Raw genomic sequence first — 16,410 nt, 5'->3', positions numbered from 1 at the left:
GTTTTGGTGAGCCTGTGTGAACTGTAGCCTCAGTTTCCTGTTGTTAGCTGACAGGAGTGGCACCTGGTGTGGTCTTCTGCTGCTCCTGTCAGCTAACAGGAAACTGTACGGCTGAAATCTATGAACGAGTTACCAGGAAATTATAATTCTAGACTCTTTTTTTTTTTAAGATATTTTTTGGGCATTTTTAAGCCTTTAATTGATAGGACAGACAAGTGTGAAGGGGGGAGAGAGAGAGAGAGAGGGAGTGACATGCAGCAAAGGGCCACAGGCTGGATTCGAACCCGGGCCGCTGCGGCAACAGCCTTGTACATGGGGCGCCTGCTCTACCACCAAGCCACCGACGCCCCAAATTCTAGACATTTTTAAGACAATACACACACTGACCTTCTGTTCCTGGAACAACTCCTGTCTCTTCCTCCTCTTCTCTTTCAGCAGCTCCTTTTCTCTGCAAACACATCACATGTTACCAAACATTAGGGGTGGGGGACAAAAATCGATATAGCATAGTGTTGCGATATTACACATTGTCAAGTATCAATTTTTTAATATAGAAATTATTAATATTACAAATACAAATTAAACTTTAGGTAGCCAACTAGGATAATATAATCAGTGGCTTTTTCAGGCCCCCAGATACATTTTACTGCGATCAAAATGATTGAAGTGAGATGAACAGACTGAAAAACAGATGTTGATGTCGCAATATATTTTATCATGATACTCAATATATCGCAACAGGTTTAAATTGCAATAATAATATTGTATCGTAACCTAAGTATCGTGGTATTATCATATCGTGGAGGTGATTCCCACCCCCACCTAATATTGATTTGATCCCGGTGAACTGTTAAACTATTCAGCAGACAGCGCTCTTGTGTGGACAGATCGTCCACACAAAAACGGCGGATCATGATTACACGCAAAAGTACACGCCCCAAATTTTGACATGACATAAATTCCAACTTATTGGGAGACACTTTCTATCGGCATCCGTACAGTCCAAAAACAGCGCCTCATTACAAAAATCCATCGGTTTATTTATTTACTTGTTATGATAAGTGGTGGTTCAGATACTAATATTTTGTTAAAAGGGGGGCTGCTCAGTTCTCAATGTACACGCCGATGTGAAAGGCGGCCCCTGAGAAATCAGAATATATAATTAAGAAGTCGTTATGATGTATTTATTCTGTCCATTAGCGCGAAAAAGTCTAAAAACACATTATTTTGAATTGAGTTTGGTTTGACGGGCTCTCCAAGCACAAGCACTAGTTAGCTACCTTCTGGCCGTGTCCAGCGCCTGTTTCATGCTCCGTAAGGCTTCAGCCTTTGAGTCTTCAAACGTCACCTCCTCGGGCGCCTCATCGTCACTGGACTCGAGAACTAAACTGAAATTTTCTGTCTGTTTTGCTTTAACCGCCGTCTTTGACGACGGAGCTGTTTTCCCACGTTGTTTCTTCGCCATGTTGGCTGGGGAGTAGACGTCATCACGCCGCGCCACAATGTGACGCAGAAAGAATGTGACGCTCCGTCTGCCCTCTAGCGGCAGAGAGGAGAATCACAACCAAAGAAATACACTGTTTATTAAGATGAATTATTCGGAATTGTTTCATCATTACGGAAGCAAGTAACATAGTTTAACACAGTTTATTTTATATTATTTATTTATTATTATTATTTATTATTTTATATTTTCATATTTAATGGAAAGACTGGAACTGCTTCTTTTATTTTAGTTGGCTTGTTATCAAAATGTATTCTAATATAAAACATTAATGTTCTTTTTAATAACAGACGGAGAATAACTGAGAATATCTGTAACATAGCGGGCTTTACGTTGGCTCTATTTCTTATGTTTTCTAAAAAATGATATTTTTTTTATTTTTTTATTTTTTTGTAAGAGAGAGTTTTTTAGGCGTTTGTAGGATTTAAGGTCATTGGAGGCTTAGTCCAGATCTCTTTAGGGGGGTCAGTGGAGATCCTCCCCCAGGAATTTTTTTTAATGCACTCTGGCATGTTATTCACCCTTAAAACCCCTTTTTAAACTTTCGGGATTAATTATGAATTATGATGTTACAAGTATTAGTTGCTGATAAGTACTGACTAAACACAAAATACTTAACAAATGCTATCATGAAAAATTTACGAACTAGAGTAGAAAAAATAATCAAGTACAAGTATGAAGAGAATGACTGATTATTACATCTGGGGCTTTTTACTATTATTAGGCCTATTCTTGTTCTTTTGTTCATTTGTTAACAATTTTGTTGAGTCATTTTCATGCAAAAACATTTCTTATTGTGTGAATATTTGCTGCTTTTCTTTTTAAATCATTGTGATTAATTTATTTGTAACAGCAAAAAAAAAATTACAAACCAAACAATCAATTAATTAAGGGAGAAAATAATCAGAAAACAAAATAGATAGATAAATAAATAAATAAATAAATAAATAAATAAAAACAAAAACAGTATAATCAGTCGTTTTAAAATATTTTTTTAAATTAGAAGCACCATATTTTTACCTGATAAAAACAATATTAAATTATATAAATAATTTAATTCAATATAATATAATGTATTTATTATTATTAAATTGAGCACAGTTAGGTCATGTTTTAACGTTTTACAACAATTTATCTTGAGTAGTAGTTTCTCTTCCCTTTTCCTCTATACATCTGAATATTCATATTTTTGTAGTTCTTATTGGTTTATTATACTCGATTAAACTTCTGGGAGGAAATGTCTTTTTTAATTCATAATTATTTTTTAGACGTTCATACGTGCTTTTATTTTGAAAGCCACAAACCGGAAACGCCTCTTACATCTAACTCTCGCGAGCTTGTCAGCAGCAGGTGCAGCCTATCAACAATAACAACGGGATCAGCTAACGGTACTCCAGTACTTCCAGACGCAATGCACCGACTATTGTTCGTGTTTCTAGCCGCTTCCGGGGCGTCTGTCCTCGGCCTCCCCGGGCTGGGTGTGTCCCGGGCGGCCGGGCCCTGCCTCGCCCCGCTGCAGTGGGAGGGCAGGTGGGTCCTGTACGACCACAGCACCGGGAGGAACAGCCGAGCCGCCGTCTCCTACGACGGCCAAAACCAGAGGATCCGAGTCCTGCAGCAGCACAAGAAGCACACCCCGTGTCAGAAGTAAGATCCGTCTGTGTGTAGATGATATGTCCTTATAGTCTGAGCTGGTTTTATATCTAATTTTATATCTAATTTAAAGATTAATAACTATTTTTATAATCTGATAATTCACCTATTATTCCCCCACAGCGATGTTTATTTTCACATATTGTCTTTATTGGAAACATAATATTATTGTAATGTGACACTGTGGAAATATGTTTAAATGTTTACACCCTCCTAAAGCCTCCCAGTAAATTAAGTTTGTTAAATTTGCATTAAAAAGGTGCCAAAAAATGAAACATTCACACATAAATAAGAATATAAAATCATAGCTAACAAATAATAACAAAAATAAAACAATAATAATAATACCACCTTCTCATAATGCACCCTTTATACAGAGTTAATAAGGGCTTTGTTATTTGTAATGAGTAATTTACTAAAGCTTTATAATTCTGTTATAAACCACAACACCACCAGTGTTGCAAGAATAAACCAACACTGAGTCTGTGCCAGGACTGAAGTCTGCTGTTGAGAAATATTCTCTGGTCTGTAAACAAGGACAGAGCCTGCCGATCGACTTTGGTTTGTTTAATTTACAGTGTGACTTCAGCTCTGCCTCATGTTTTACAGAGGTACAAAATACTGCCAAAAGTATGTGGACACCAGCTCCAGTGAAGGAAAGTCTTACATTGAAGACAGAGGTGTTCGTCCAACTTTGTGGTGACAGTGTTTCATTGAGAGTGAATCAAAGGTTGTACTGAGGAACTGCTGGAACTCTAAATATTCATTTTCAGTCCTCATAACCAGAGCACCAAGATGTTGTCGGTGAATCTCCGCCAAAGACCAATGTGCGAGAGAAAAAAGGGATTATGTGAGGTATTCATCTGCTCATATCTGGAGGTGAAAGTCTTTGTTCGTTCCTCAGTGCAATCAAACACTTGATGATGTACAACCATGATTCTAAATAAGCTGGGACGCCATTTAAAATGTAAATAAAAACAAAATGCAATGATACGCAAATTCTTTTTGACCTTTATTTGACTGAACACAACACCAAGACAAGATATTTCATGTTCAAATTGATAAACTTTGTTGTTTTTTGTAAATATACACTCATTCTGGATTGGATGCCTGCAACCCGTTCCAAAAAAGTTGGGACAGGAGCATGTTTACCGCTGTGTGACATCATCTTTCATTGAGTGTCTGGGAACTGAGGACACTAACTGTTCAAGTTTTGAAAGTGAAATTCTTTCCTATTCTTGCTTGATACGACTTCAGTATCTGAACAGTCAGGATCTCCAGTGTCATTATTTTGTGCTTCATAATGTGCTACACATGTTCAATGATAGACAGGTCTGGACCGCAGACAGGTCAGTTTATTACCAACACTCTTTTACTACGAAGCCACGCTGTTGAACACGTGCAGAACGTGTCTCATTGTCTTCCTGGAATAAGCAGGGACCTCCCTGAATTAGACGTCGTCTATCGCTGCTGTCATATTTATAAATGTTTCGTATAAGTTGAACAGTGCCTACTCCTCTGCTCATCTGCTCCTACAGATAACAAGATATAAATCACATGTATAACCTTTTTTGTAACTAAACAAAAATGTATTAACACATCTCTATATAACACACAGGCTACACGCGTTCAAAAGCAGAAATGTTTGTAACTAAGGACAAGACTATAACTCAATAAATTGAGCATTACTGACATTAGAAGACCTTCTTTTGTTGTTCTTCGGCAATTTTTTTAGCCTGTTACACTGCGCAGCCTGATAGGGTAATTAAATCAGTGACGTCTGCTGAAGTCTGCACCCTAAGCAGACTCTCTGAAAGTCTGCAGATAGTCCGCTTGAGACTTCTTGTGGACTGGATGAATTGTAGCTTTGGTCCGCAAATCTGCAAGTGTGGTGAAGTCCTGACATTTGGATTCAGCCATTGAACTTTGAGCTGGTAACAATCTGGATGGTCCTTTTCCTCTTTAGCTCAGAGGTCACAACGTCCATGATGGACTCGTCAGACCACAGCACACTTCTCCACTTTGTGTCAGTCTGTATCAGATGAGCACGGGCTCAGAGAAGTCGGTGGTGTTTCGGGGTGTTGTCGATGTATGGATTTCACTTTGCATGATAGAGTCTTGCATTTGTAGATGCAGAGATGAGCTGTGTTTACTGACGATGGTTTTCCAAAGTGTTCCTGAGCCCATGTAGTCATATCCTTTATACAATTATGTCAGTTTTTAATGCAGAGCTGTCTGATGGATCAAAAGTCATGGCAGTATGTGTTGGTCGTCAGCCTTGCCCCTTATGTGCAGAGATTTCTCAGGATTCCCTCAATGTTTTGATGATATCATGGATTGTAGATGGAGAAATCCCCAAAGTCCTCGCAACTGTGCCTTGAGAAACATTGTCCTTAAAGTGTTGGAATTTTCCGACACAGTTTTTTACTACACTTGCTTGTGAACAAGTCAGCCTTTTGAGGATGCCGCTTTCATATCCAGTCATGATACTATCACCCTAAACAGGTGTTTTTTGAGCATTCCACAACTTTCCCAGTCTTCTGTTGCCTCCGTCCCAACTTTTTTGGAACATGTTGCAGGCATCAAATTCAGAATGAGTGTATTTACAAAAAACAATAAAGTTTATCAGTTTGAACATTAAATAACTTGTCTTTGTATTGTATTCAACTGAATATAGGTAAAAAAGTACTGGCAAATCAGTCTGAGTGTCCCAACTTTTTTGGAATCGGGGTTGTATTAGAAAGCAATTGAAAAAAAAAATTGCATCAATTCTCTCTGCAAGTTGTAAGTTGTTATACAGTGTCCTCATATCAAATGTGGTAAGTAATGCTTTGTTCACAGGTATTTCAATAGATTTTAGGATGCAGTCATATCAATCGTATCCTTCACACGTGAGGGAAGAGACATAAGATGGTTTAAAGAAAGAATTGCCGAAAAAGAGATTTTCTCAGTGTGGTCTGAGTTCACCTCAAGGTCATGAATGCATTAAGGTTATTCTGCTGCCCCCTAGTGGCCAAATAATCCATTGATGCAGCTTTAAATTCTCCTCACTTCTCGTCCCTTGTTCTCTCTGTCTGCTCCAGGTTTTTTGAGTACATCTACTTGTACCAGAGCATGGTGATGTTCCAGATTGACCAGAAGACCAAGGACTGCGCAAAGATCGCTCTGACGGAGGCCTGGGATCCCTTTGACATCCCAGACAACTCCACCTTTGAGGACCAGTACATTATTGGAGGCCCTGGGGACAACATGGAGGTTCAGGAGTGGTCAGACAGGAAGCCGGCACGCCAGCGTAAGTCTGGGTTTGTGTAGTGTGGTGCATCTTTGATCTTAAAATTACAGACAACAGGCCCTGACAAAAAGGTATGAACAAGACTGGATGTCAATGAAAGCAGATAAAAAATACATAAAACTGGTGGCTCACATTTTATACAGTGTAAAATGCCATAGGCTTGTGCTAATAATGTTAGCATGTCTTACACTAAACAGATTTTCCAAACTGTATTTGTTTGGAAGACAGTTGTTTAGTCTGTGAACCTTGTGAGTTGTAATGGAGCCAAATTTTGTAACGTTACTTTTGATGTTGCTGTTGTCCCTGGCTTCATATGAGTAGAGGAAAGGTCCGCTAGCTGCTAGGCTAATTTATACAATGTAAAATGCCATAGGCTTGTGCTTAAAATATTAGCATGTTGTATTTGTGGGGAAAATGTGTCCAAAAATAGACAAGTGTTTTGTCTGTGAGTGCTGTGAGTTATAGTGAAGCTGGGTTTGATATTGTCAATATTAAGCCATGTTTAATGTGTGTTTTGAATCAACTAAACTCAACAGCACTTCACAGAAACCCCACTGCCGACTCGTGTTTTGGAGGTGTTACTACAGAGCTACACAGACACACCACTACGCAGGTCTGAATGTTCGCAATGGTGTAGGCCATGTGCAAAGACTATGGTGTAGGCTCTCACTGAATGAGCTGTGTTGCTAGCTTGCTCCTGCCAGACCCTGATGGTGCACAGTGGAGAAAATTTGAAGAGGAGCAAAATTAAAATTAAAAAACACAGAAAAAATAAATTAAAGTTATAGACCAACATATGTAGCCGTTCAAAAATATTCTCAGCAGTTAACCAATTAACAGTTAACCATAGACATCCCTAGTAGAAACACAAAGACAAATGTGTGAAAATGACTTTTAACAATTCGTTTTGTTCCTGGGCTCCATGTTTTCCTGGGAGTATTGGTCAAAAAAATTAAATAGCGATTATTCCTAGGTGAAATTGGGCCAGTTAGATTCAAATATGACCCAATTTAGACTGTCCTCACCCCACTGAAACCAACCCCTAAGTCATAAACCAAGTTTGTCAAGTGTTGAAGTTTTGGTGGGGTCTCTTGCTCTTGTATTAGTCGTAGACACGTGCAACATCTTCCAGGTTTACATCTGCGTAACGACATTAGCAAATGCAGGAGAGTGAAGAGGCAAAACTCGTGCTGAATGTAGGCAGTGCCAGATGTGATGCACAAATGGTATTTGTTAGCTAGCTTTCTTATAAATACCATGAAACATAACGTTGTTGGTACATTCTCCATTTTATCATGTTCATTGCCTGTCGCCTGACTCATTGTCAGCTGGGCAGCATCTCTCATGTGGGGAAGTTTGTATATTTCATGGTCAGTTTCAGAGAATCAATTACTCCTCCACACGTACTTCTGTGCTATAGGTTGAGGCTGCAGCTTTGCCGGTCAGCGTTCACCAAATTAAACTCTATAATGCAAAGATGCAAATTTACGTTGCCACCTAAAACAAGGGTTTTATTCACCCCTCACTCGCAATTAATGGAAGTGAACGGGAGGCGAATATTCACCGATGTTAATTTTGTGCACGTTTGACCATACCCTTAAAATTTCTCTTTGAATACACGATGTATTTGCCCGACATTGGAGAAGCCGCTTCCTTGTTAATTTGTATGAATCAGAAAACCTAAATTTATTATTTTAAAACATATTTATTTTATATTAGCCTTGCAGATAGTTTTGGTTTTGTTTGTTCAGGTTTTCAGATATCTGTTCTATTGTATCTTTGCCTCCTCCTCAGCACAATGAAGGTGAATTCAATTCTGTGTTTCCACAGCATTAAAATGCAGAGAACGTGCTGTTAACAGATTTCATATAGATTAATCCTCCATAGACAGTAATTTCATGTCTCAAAAGTTGAACAAATAAAGCCAAAACTATCTACATGGATATGTACGACTTGAGGTAATAAGGGTGTAATTTGGGTCAACACAACTAATACATTTTTTGGCCACTTGAGGGCAGCGTGACAAGTTTGTTTATTCATTTTTCAGCTGCCTTTTCAGACATCCAGCAGACACAGCAACATATCATATCACAGGAGCTGATGAATGAAAGTATTCACTCTCCTTTTAGCTCTGGTTTGGTCTCCACCGACTCCTGAAAAACACATGGTTCTGTAGCTGCTAGCTGCAGAGTTTGGTAATAATTATCTGTGGGTTTGATACCACACGCAATGCCTTTTACATTACATGTTGTTTTTATAAAAGGACATTTTAGTGCAGCTTTAATCCAGTGTTCCTGCAGCTGCTTCACACCAAAAATAAACCTTCCAGTGAGGTTCCATCTTTCATGTCAGACAGGTTTTATCAGGTTTTACCAGATTTGAAGAGCAGCTGTTGGTGGGTGAAAACCTCATGTTCCTCTTTGAGCTGCCATGTCTGCTCGTCTCTCCACCAGATGAGACCTGGGTGGGCGTTTACACCCTGAAGGACTGCTACCCGGTGCAGGAGACCTACACCAGGAACAGCAGCGTCACCACCTCCACCCGCTTCTTCAACCTCCAGCTGGGCATCAGCGACCCTAACGTCTTCACCCCACCCAGCACCTGTCAATCAGCTCGACCCAAGAGGATGGTGGAGTCCAACTGCTGAGGCTCACCTTTAGATACTTAACAGCATTCTGAGTCCGAAATCACTCCCGCATTCACTCATTCACTCTTTACGTAACAGAAGCTCAATAGTTCACTCACAATGAGCAGTAAACTGAGATTTCGGACACTTTTACATCTTCATTTTGTGTCAGAGTTTACGGGTGTAGTGTAACTTTTGCATCTGTAAAATCTGGTGCATTGTGTTTTTGGGATTGTAAGCGGAAAGAATTCAGACAGCTAAATAAAATGGTGCATGGTAAACATAGCGCACAATATGGTATAAAAGGGAGTGACTTCGGACGCAGTCTTTGTTTAGTGTTTTATAGAATTGTTTGTTAATTTGCTGCTAATATGCTAAACTATTATCCGGACCAATGAGCCCTTCGAGCTGCAATCTAACAAACTAGCTCATTTGGGATCCTTAAAGGTCCAGTGTTTAGGATTTAGTAGCATCTAGTGGAGAGGTTGCAGAACTGAAACTTCTCCAGTGTGCCAAGCGTGTAGGAGAACTACTGTGGTCGACGCAAAAAATGCGAATGGCCCTATCTACAGCCAGTGTTTGGTTTGTCCATTCTGGGCAAGGTCTGGGAGAGGACCCGCTCCCTAGCTAGACCTAAATGTCTCATTCTAAGGTAACAAAAACACAACAATTATTAGTTTCAGGTGATTATACATTAAAGAAAACACACTTATTATATTATATTTTTGACAGTATATTCCCCTAAATCATACGCACTGGACCTTTAAATGATTAGCTTCATGCTAAAAAAAAAGTGACTTTTAGTGTTATTCTGGCACTCTTCATTGCAGCCAGTTCCCAGAGGTGTGGGCATGAGTCACATGACTTGACTTGACTAAATCAAAAGAACTTGCAACTCAGCTTGGACTTAAATGACTACACTTGGACTTGAGCCTTTTGACTTGAAAATACTTCATACCTTACCCCAAGCCAATTTCCTGAAGAGAAAGTTCAACATATTTTTTCCAATATGACATGAATTAGATAAAACAACACGGCACAGAAACATGTCCAATTGAATTCTTCTGTGGTTTTGGTTAATAGAACTTTATACTACAAAGTGGTCAGGATGAGGGTCACCACCTCCAAGTTTGAGGCCGTGGTTCTCTGCCGGAAAACGGTGGATTGGCCCCTCTGGGTTGGGAGTGAGTTACTGCCTCAAGCAAAGGAGTTCAAAGAGGTCACGTGTGAGGGTAGAATGGAGCATGAGATGCATTGGCGGTTTGGCGTGGTGTCTGCAGTGACGCAAGCGCTGCGCCGGACCATCGTGGTAAAGAAAGAGCTGAGTCAGAAGGCAAAGCTTTCGATTTACTGGTCCATCTATGTCCAAAGTCTCACCTATGGTCATGAGCTCTGGGTAGATACAGAAAGAATGAGATGGCGGATACAAGCAGCCGAAATTAGTTTAGAAGTTTCTGAAATTAATTTATAGATGCATCTGGAGAGAGCTCGGAGTAGAGCCGCTGCTCCTTTGCGACAAAAGGGTTCAGTTGAGGTGTTTCAGGCATCTTATCAGGATGCCTCCTGGGCGTCTCCAGTTAGAGGTGTTCTGGGTAAGTCCAACTGGTAGGAGGCCCCGGGGCAGACCCAGAACGCGCTGGAGGGATTATATGGCTCATCTGGCCTGGGAACGCTTTGGGGTCACCCAGGAGGAGCTGGAAAGCGTTCCTGGAGAGAGGGATGTCTGGAGTATTTTGCTGACCCCACGACCCGGCCTCAGTTAAGCGGTTGAAAATGGTTGGATGGATGGATACAGTGAAAGTATATTGTTGGCACTACTTTTCCATTTCTCTGTGCTGGCAATAGCCGTGGCCGGAGGCAATATGTTCTCGGGTTGTACGTCCGTCCATATGTTCCACTCTCGTGAACATGATACGTCAAGAACACATTAAGAACAAATTTGGCACAAACGTTCATTTGGACTTGGACAATTAACCAATTTGATTTTGGTGGTTAAAGGTCAAGGTTGCTTTGACCTTGCATCTATCTCATTCTCGTGAAAGTGATATCTCAATAACACCTCATGGGGATTTTTCCAAATTTGGCACAAACGTCCACTTTGACTTAACAATCAACTGATTTGATTTTGGTGGTCAAACCTGAAAGGTCAGTGTAACCTCACAAAATATGTTTTTGGCCATAACTCAAGAATTCATACACTCATTGTGACAAAACTTCAAACACTTTCATGTCTTCATTTGGGACTTGACTCAGTACTTGAGTGCAAAGACTTGAGACCTACTTGTGACTTGTGAAACAATGACTTGGTCCCACCTCTGCTAATTCCCAAGCTACCATGCCATCATAAGGCCAACAGTTGGGTTTTAGTGAAGCATTGTGACTATGTGCTAGCTTTTCCTAATTTCTTTGCTCACGACAAACAGTTTGATATAAATCCAAATCAATCAAATGAAGTGCCTCAGAATAAAAGTCACACAATAAAAGACACAATAATAAATAACAGGCATTGTTGTTTGTAGTTTCTTTGAGATCAAGGCATATTTTCTCAGACATGCAGTGACCTTTTTGAGGTTATACAATGTTTTTCCCACTAGCAGAGCGGAGAAACTCATTGCCACAATGTCACGATAGCAATTTTAATATTTTAGCCATAAAGCAGCTGGCTGGAAACTAGTAAAACTTGATGCATCTCCATTCAGAGGCATCTATCTGCCACCTCTATAAGCTGTCCCTGTGTCCTACATTGAAACTTCAAACAGTGACAAACATTCAAACAATGCAATATGCAACCATAAACACCATAAGTTAGCCGTAAAGGAAGTGTTTCTACCAGCAAGTTCTGTGCAAAACTATTCACAACCTTGTTAAAATGAATGGGTGGATCAGATCACTAGATGCTGTTGATAAATCTGCACTCTGAGCTGAAAGGGAGGAAGCCTTGGGATCTTGAACATTTTCCACTGATTACATTAATGATTTCTGCAGTTTATGGCACAGAAACAACTCCTCGTGCTCATTTTCCCATCAGCTCTCAGTCATTGGGGGTTGTTTTCTAGCCCCAGCATGCACAAACATCACAACAGTGATGTTGCTAATGCCAATAATTATCAATCCTAATTTTCATATTTGGTCGTAAAACAATCTAAAGGCATTTTATTGACTTTTTTTATCCAATCATCTGTCGAACCAAGATTCTTTGATGTCGGTTTGGTGTGTCTTGGCCTTGACTTAAAGTCTGTAGCTTTTATTAAGATTTTTAAAAAAAAATCTGAATATATATGCTTAAACTGTCTCATATTCACACAACACTAAATCAGATGGGTAATCTGTGAAAATCTTTACTCAAAGTTATATTCAAGATTTAACTTGTTCCCTTCAAAATACTGAAATGACTTCAGCAAATAAGTAAAAACAGTTTGAGAATTTCATAACTTAACAGCACTGATTCATTTGTCTATTTTTCCTCTCTGAATTACTCTAATCATTGAAAATTTTAATCAAATTGCATTTTTGGACAGAAAAGGTCATTTTAAAAAGTAAGGAGCCGTCTCCAAACCATCTGATTCCAAGAAGAGTTTACTTCCTAAAAGTTGCTGATGATCAGTGTTTTTAAATGAGGAATGAGCTTTATTGTAAACAAGTGTTAAACACACAAGGCCTCTCCCATTTTCCAATTTTGCATCAGCTCAACTGCTTAATCTGCAATTCTTCGGCTTGTGACCGTGAAATTGATCTTAGTGCTCCATCTTGAAGAATATCTCAATTCCTAAAATGCACCATGAAGATCAAGGAGGCCTGCTGGAGGAGCGATGAGTGAGGATCCGACTTCCTCCCACAGTCCAAAGACATGCAGGTTAATTGGTGACTCTAAATTGTCTGAAGATGTGAATGTGAGTGTGAATGGTTGTGTCTCTATGTGTCAGCCCTGTGTCCAGGGTGGACCCCGCCCATATATATATATCACTCTTTATTTAGCTATTACTTCTCATACTTACCATACAATATATTTCTATATGTATGAGAAGTACTATATATAAAATGGAATATATAAGGCTATATACTAGGGATGAGCTTTCAACCAGCTACATTATCTGTATCTGTATTCTGAGGGGCACTGGACAGATGACGCAGCCCTGCCCCACCTCATATTTAACTGACGTCGCTCCAAAATGAAGGCTTCGATGCAAGGATGTCTTATTTTGTTAAATGCATGTTGCCTTGACTCCTTTCTCCTTGTGTCTCTTCCTCGAAACCTCCACTCACATCTCCAGTGGGCAGGACTAAGACACAAGGAGAGTAGCCGAGGAGGGGAATCAAACTGAGAAATCAGAAAGCTTTCCTGTATCTCTGTCTCAAACCAGAATGACTCAGAGTTTTATGAGCCCTCCCTCCTCTTCCTGCTCTCACACACAGCAAGCTCCACTCTGTCCACACATTTCCTTGTTCCCTCCCCTTCAGATCTACAGTTTGAAGATGGGTGTAACAAACATGTGGTGACATGACAGAGCTGACAGGCTCCATTCACTGCAGGAACACATGATGTTCAGTTCAGAGCTCAAACTAGTTTCACTGTTCAGGAAGTGAGAGTCAGACAGGCGTTGTCACTGAGAGGTGAAATGGCACAGAAAGGAGTTGAGCTGGACCGAGAAACCTTCTCTTGTTCCATCTGTCTGGATCTACTGAAGGATCCGGTGACTATTCCCTGTGGACACAGCTACTGCATGAACTGTATTAAAACCCACTGGGATGGAGAGGATGAGAAGAAAATCTACAGCTGCCCTCAGTGTAGGCAGAGCTTCACACCGAGGCCTGTCCTGGTGAAAAACACCATGTTAGCAGTTTTAGTGGAGGAACTGAAGAAGACTGGACTCCAAGCTGCTCCTGCTGATCACTGCTATGCTGGAGCTGAAGATGTGGCCTGTGATGTCTGCACTGGGAGAAAACTGAAAGCCCTCAAGTCCTGTTTGGTGTGTGTGGCCTCTTTCTGTGAGAAACACCTCCAACTTCATTATGATTTGGCTCCATTCAAGAAACACAAGCTGGTGGAGCCCTCCAAGAAGCTGCAGGAGAACATCTGCTCTCGTCATGATGAGGTGATGAAGATTTTCTGTCGCACTGATCAGCAGTGTATCTGTTATCTCTGCTCGATGGATGAACATAAAGGCCACGACACAGTGTCAGCTGCAGCAGAGAGGACTGAGAGGCAGAGAGAGCTGGAGGTGAGTCGACAAAACATCCCGCAGAGAATCCAGGACAGAGAGAAAGATGTGAAGCTGCTCCAACAGGAGGTGGAGGCTATCAGTCGCTCTGCTGATAAAGCAGTGGAGGACAGTGAGAAGATCTTCACTGAGCTGATCCATCTCATGGAGGAAAGACGCTCTGATGTGGAGCAGCAGGTCAGATCGCAGCAGGAAACTGAAGTGAGTCGAGTCAAAGAGCTTCAGGAGAAGCTGGAGCAGGAGATCACTGAGCTGAAGAGGAAAGACGCTGAGCTGGAGCAGCTCTCACACACAGAGGATCACAACCAGTTTCTACACAACTACCCCTCACTGTCAGCACTCAATGAATCCACACACTCATCCAGCATCAACATCCGTCCTCTGAGCTACTTTGAGGATGTGACAGCAGCTGTGTCAGAAGTCAGAGATAAACTACAGGACGTTCTGAGGGAGACATGGACAAACTTCTCACTGACAGTGACTGACGTGGATGTTTTACTGTCAGACCCAGAGCCCAAGACCAGAGCTGAGTTCTTAAAATATTCACGTGAAATCACACTGGATCCAAACACAGCACACGAAGTGGTGTTTTTATCTGAGGGAAACAGAAAGGTAACATTTTCAGAACAGTCTTATCCCAGTCACCCAGACAGATTCACTGAATGTTTTCAGGTCCTGAGTAGAGAGAGTCTGACTGGACGTTGTTACTGGGAGGTGGATTGGTATGGAGAAGACATTTATATAGCAGTGGCATACAAGAACATCAAAAGAGAGGGCAGCTGGGATGAATGTGGATTTGGGCAAAATGACAAATCTTGGGCATTATATTCTTACCGAAATTATGATTATATTTTTTGGTACAACAGTGTCCAAACTCGTGTCTCAGGTCCTCAGTCCTCCACATTAGGAGTGTACCTGGATCACAGTGCAGGTATTCTGTCCTTCTACAGCGTCTCTGGAACCATGACTCTCCTCCACAGAGTCCAGACCACATTCACTCAGCCTCTCTATGCTGGACTCTGCATTGAATTCCATTATAGTTTTACTGCTGAGCTCTGTAAACTTAAATAGACAGAGGTCATTTAAGGGACAGAAGGTTAAATTCTGTGTTTTAATTCTTTAAGGTCTTGATAACATTTCTTTTACATAGGTGAATAATTAGCGAAAAAAGAAAAGAAAAAAAAATAATAGGACATCTCACAAAGCTTTTAAAAATGTGCGGAATTAAAGTATCGCTTCTCCTGGGGAAAAAAAGAGGGAAAAAAACAAACATGTATGTTTTGTCTATCTCTGAATAAAACGTTGACTTTTGGTTACTGCTTCTAACAGGCTTGTGAGCCAAGAGTATCTTGACGTTAGTACCACGTGGTATTTTTGTGTCCTTGGTGATCAAGAATTTTTGTAGTTGCTAGTTAACTGTGAGTTGGTATAACTGCAGCTGGAGCAGCTATGTGACCCGCCTTCTAGCCACATGACCCGTCCACCGTACCTTCAAGTCAGTCCACAATTAGACCCCTTCGCTCCTTTGCCTGGAAGTGGAAGTCCTGACAAAATTGCTAAGTTGGTGATTAGCTAGCTACGAAGTGTTAAAATCAAAAGAGAGGTGGTTGTGCTTCGAGCGACAGCCATGTGGTGACTTGAATGTAAAGACAGGGGGGAGGAGAAATGCGACATCTAGTGGTTAATGTTATCAATAGCACCTTTAAATTTGTTTAGTCTCCATGTTTGTTGCTGAGAGCTGATTGTTGTGGCGTCTCTTCACTGCACTGAGATCAGCTGTCAGTCAAACATTATAGGCGGTACTTTGACGTCTTCTCCTGAGTTGTTGTGTAAATATTTCTTGCGGTGGCGCTCCTTCCTGTGTGTGTTTAGCCGTGGAGGCTGTCACTGCTCATCATGATGTGTTGTAAACTTCTTTGCTCTGAATGTTTAATGAACATTTCAGTGGATGTATTTGTACGTTGTTGTTTCTCTCCCACTGCATGAGTGTGAAGAGAGAAATCAGCAGACCTCCTTTATCTCAGATATTGTGCTTGTAAATTTGTACAGAAATGTATAATTAGCTTTTAATGTGTTGGTGTAGCAGATTAGTTAGCTACTAGAAACTGTAATGATC

At 40.7% G+C, this 16,410-nt stretch overlaps 4 protein-coding genes across 5 annotated transcripts in view; 3 read left to right on the top strand and 1 right to left on the bottom strand.

The window, feature by feature from the left end:
• Nucleotides 1-1,491, bottom strand: part of nol7 (nucleolar protein 7) — a 3,458-nt gene extending 1,967 nt beyond the window's left edge. Inside the window, exons 1-2 of the mRNA XM_050074746.1 lie at nucleotides 1,281-1,491; nucleotides 388-448 (exon numbers count right to left, since the gene is read on the bottom strand). Of these exons, the coding sequence (XP_049930703.1) occupies nucleotides 388-448; nucleotides 1,281-1,465 (246 nt within the window). The 5' untranslated portion in view covers nucleotides 1,466-1,491. The remainder of the gene's footprint in view (nucleotides 1-387; nucleotides 449-1,280) is intronic.
• A 1,356-nt stretch (nucleotides 1,492-2,847) lies between these two features.
• On the top strand, nucleotides 2,848-11,573 carry epdr1 (ependymin related 1). Its single transcript, XM_050074750.1, has 3 exons — nucleotides 2,848-3,151; nucleotides 6,241-6,449; nucleotides 8,903-11,573. The coding sequence occupies exons 1-3, from the start codon at nucleotides 2,916-2,918 to the stop codon at nucleotides 9,094-9,096; spliced, it is 639 nt and encodes a 212-aa protein (XP_049930707.1). The 5' UTR covers nucleotides 2,848-2,915; the 3' UTR covers nucleotides 9,097-11,573.
• Nucleotides 11,574-13,557: 1,984 nt separating this feature from the next.
• The window catches only part of LOC126408932 (tripartite motif-containing protein 16-like), a 12,808-nt gene continuing 9,955 nt past the window's right edge, over nucleotides 13,558-16,410 (top strand). For both annotated transcript variants that reach the window (XM_050074733.1, XM_050074732.1), the window contains exon 1: nucleotides 13,558-13,686. The gene's annotated coding sequence lies outside the window, so the exon portion shown is untranslated. The remainder of the gene's footprint in view (nucleotides 13,687-16,410) is intronic.
• LOC126408930 (tripartite motif-containing protein 16-like) lies at nucleotides 13,685-15,538 on the top strand. Its single transcript, XM_050074731.1, has one exon. It carries the CDS (start codon nucleotides 13,692-13,694, stop codon nucleotides 15,363-15,365), a length of 1,674 nt encoding a protein of 557 aa, XP_049930688.1. The 5' UTR covers nucleotides 13,685-13,691; the 3' UTR covers nucleotides 15,366-15,538.

This window comes from Epinephelus moara, chromosome 21, assembly GCF_006386435.1.
Source record: "Epinephelus moara isolate mb chromosome 21, YSFRI_EMoa_1.0, whole genome shotgun sequence".
NCBI classification, from domain to species: domain Eukaryota; kingdom Metazoa; phylum Chordata; class Actinopteri; order Perciformes; family Serranidae; genus Epinephelus; species Epinephelus moara.
This window is presented reverse-complemented; position numbering and strand designations above follow the sequence as displayed.

What these genes read in the sequence shown, in the direction of transcription:
- LOC126408930 (XM_050074731.1), top strand. Translation starts at nt 13,692, where the DNA reads ATGGCACAGAAAGGAGTTGAGCTGGACCGAGAAACCTTCTCTTGTTCC.
- epdr1 (XM_050074750.1), top strand. Translation starts at nt 2,916, where the DNA reads ATGCACCGACTATTGTTCGTGTTTCTAGCCGCTTCCGGGGCGTCTGTC. An exon ending in AAGCACACCCCGTGTCAGAA is followed by an intron (nt 3,152 to 6,240) that starts GTAAGATCCGTC and finishes TGTCTGCTCCAG; the next exon opens with GTTTTTTGAGTACATCTACT. An exon ending in CAGGAAGCCGGCACGCCAGC is followed by an intron (nt 6,450 to 8,902) that starts GTAAGTCTGGGT and finishes TCTCTCCACCAG; the next exon opens with ATGAGACCTGGGTGGGCGTT.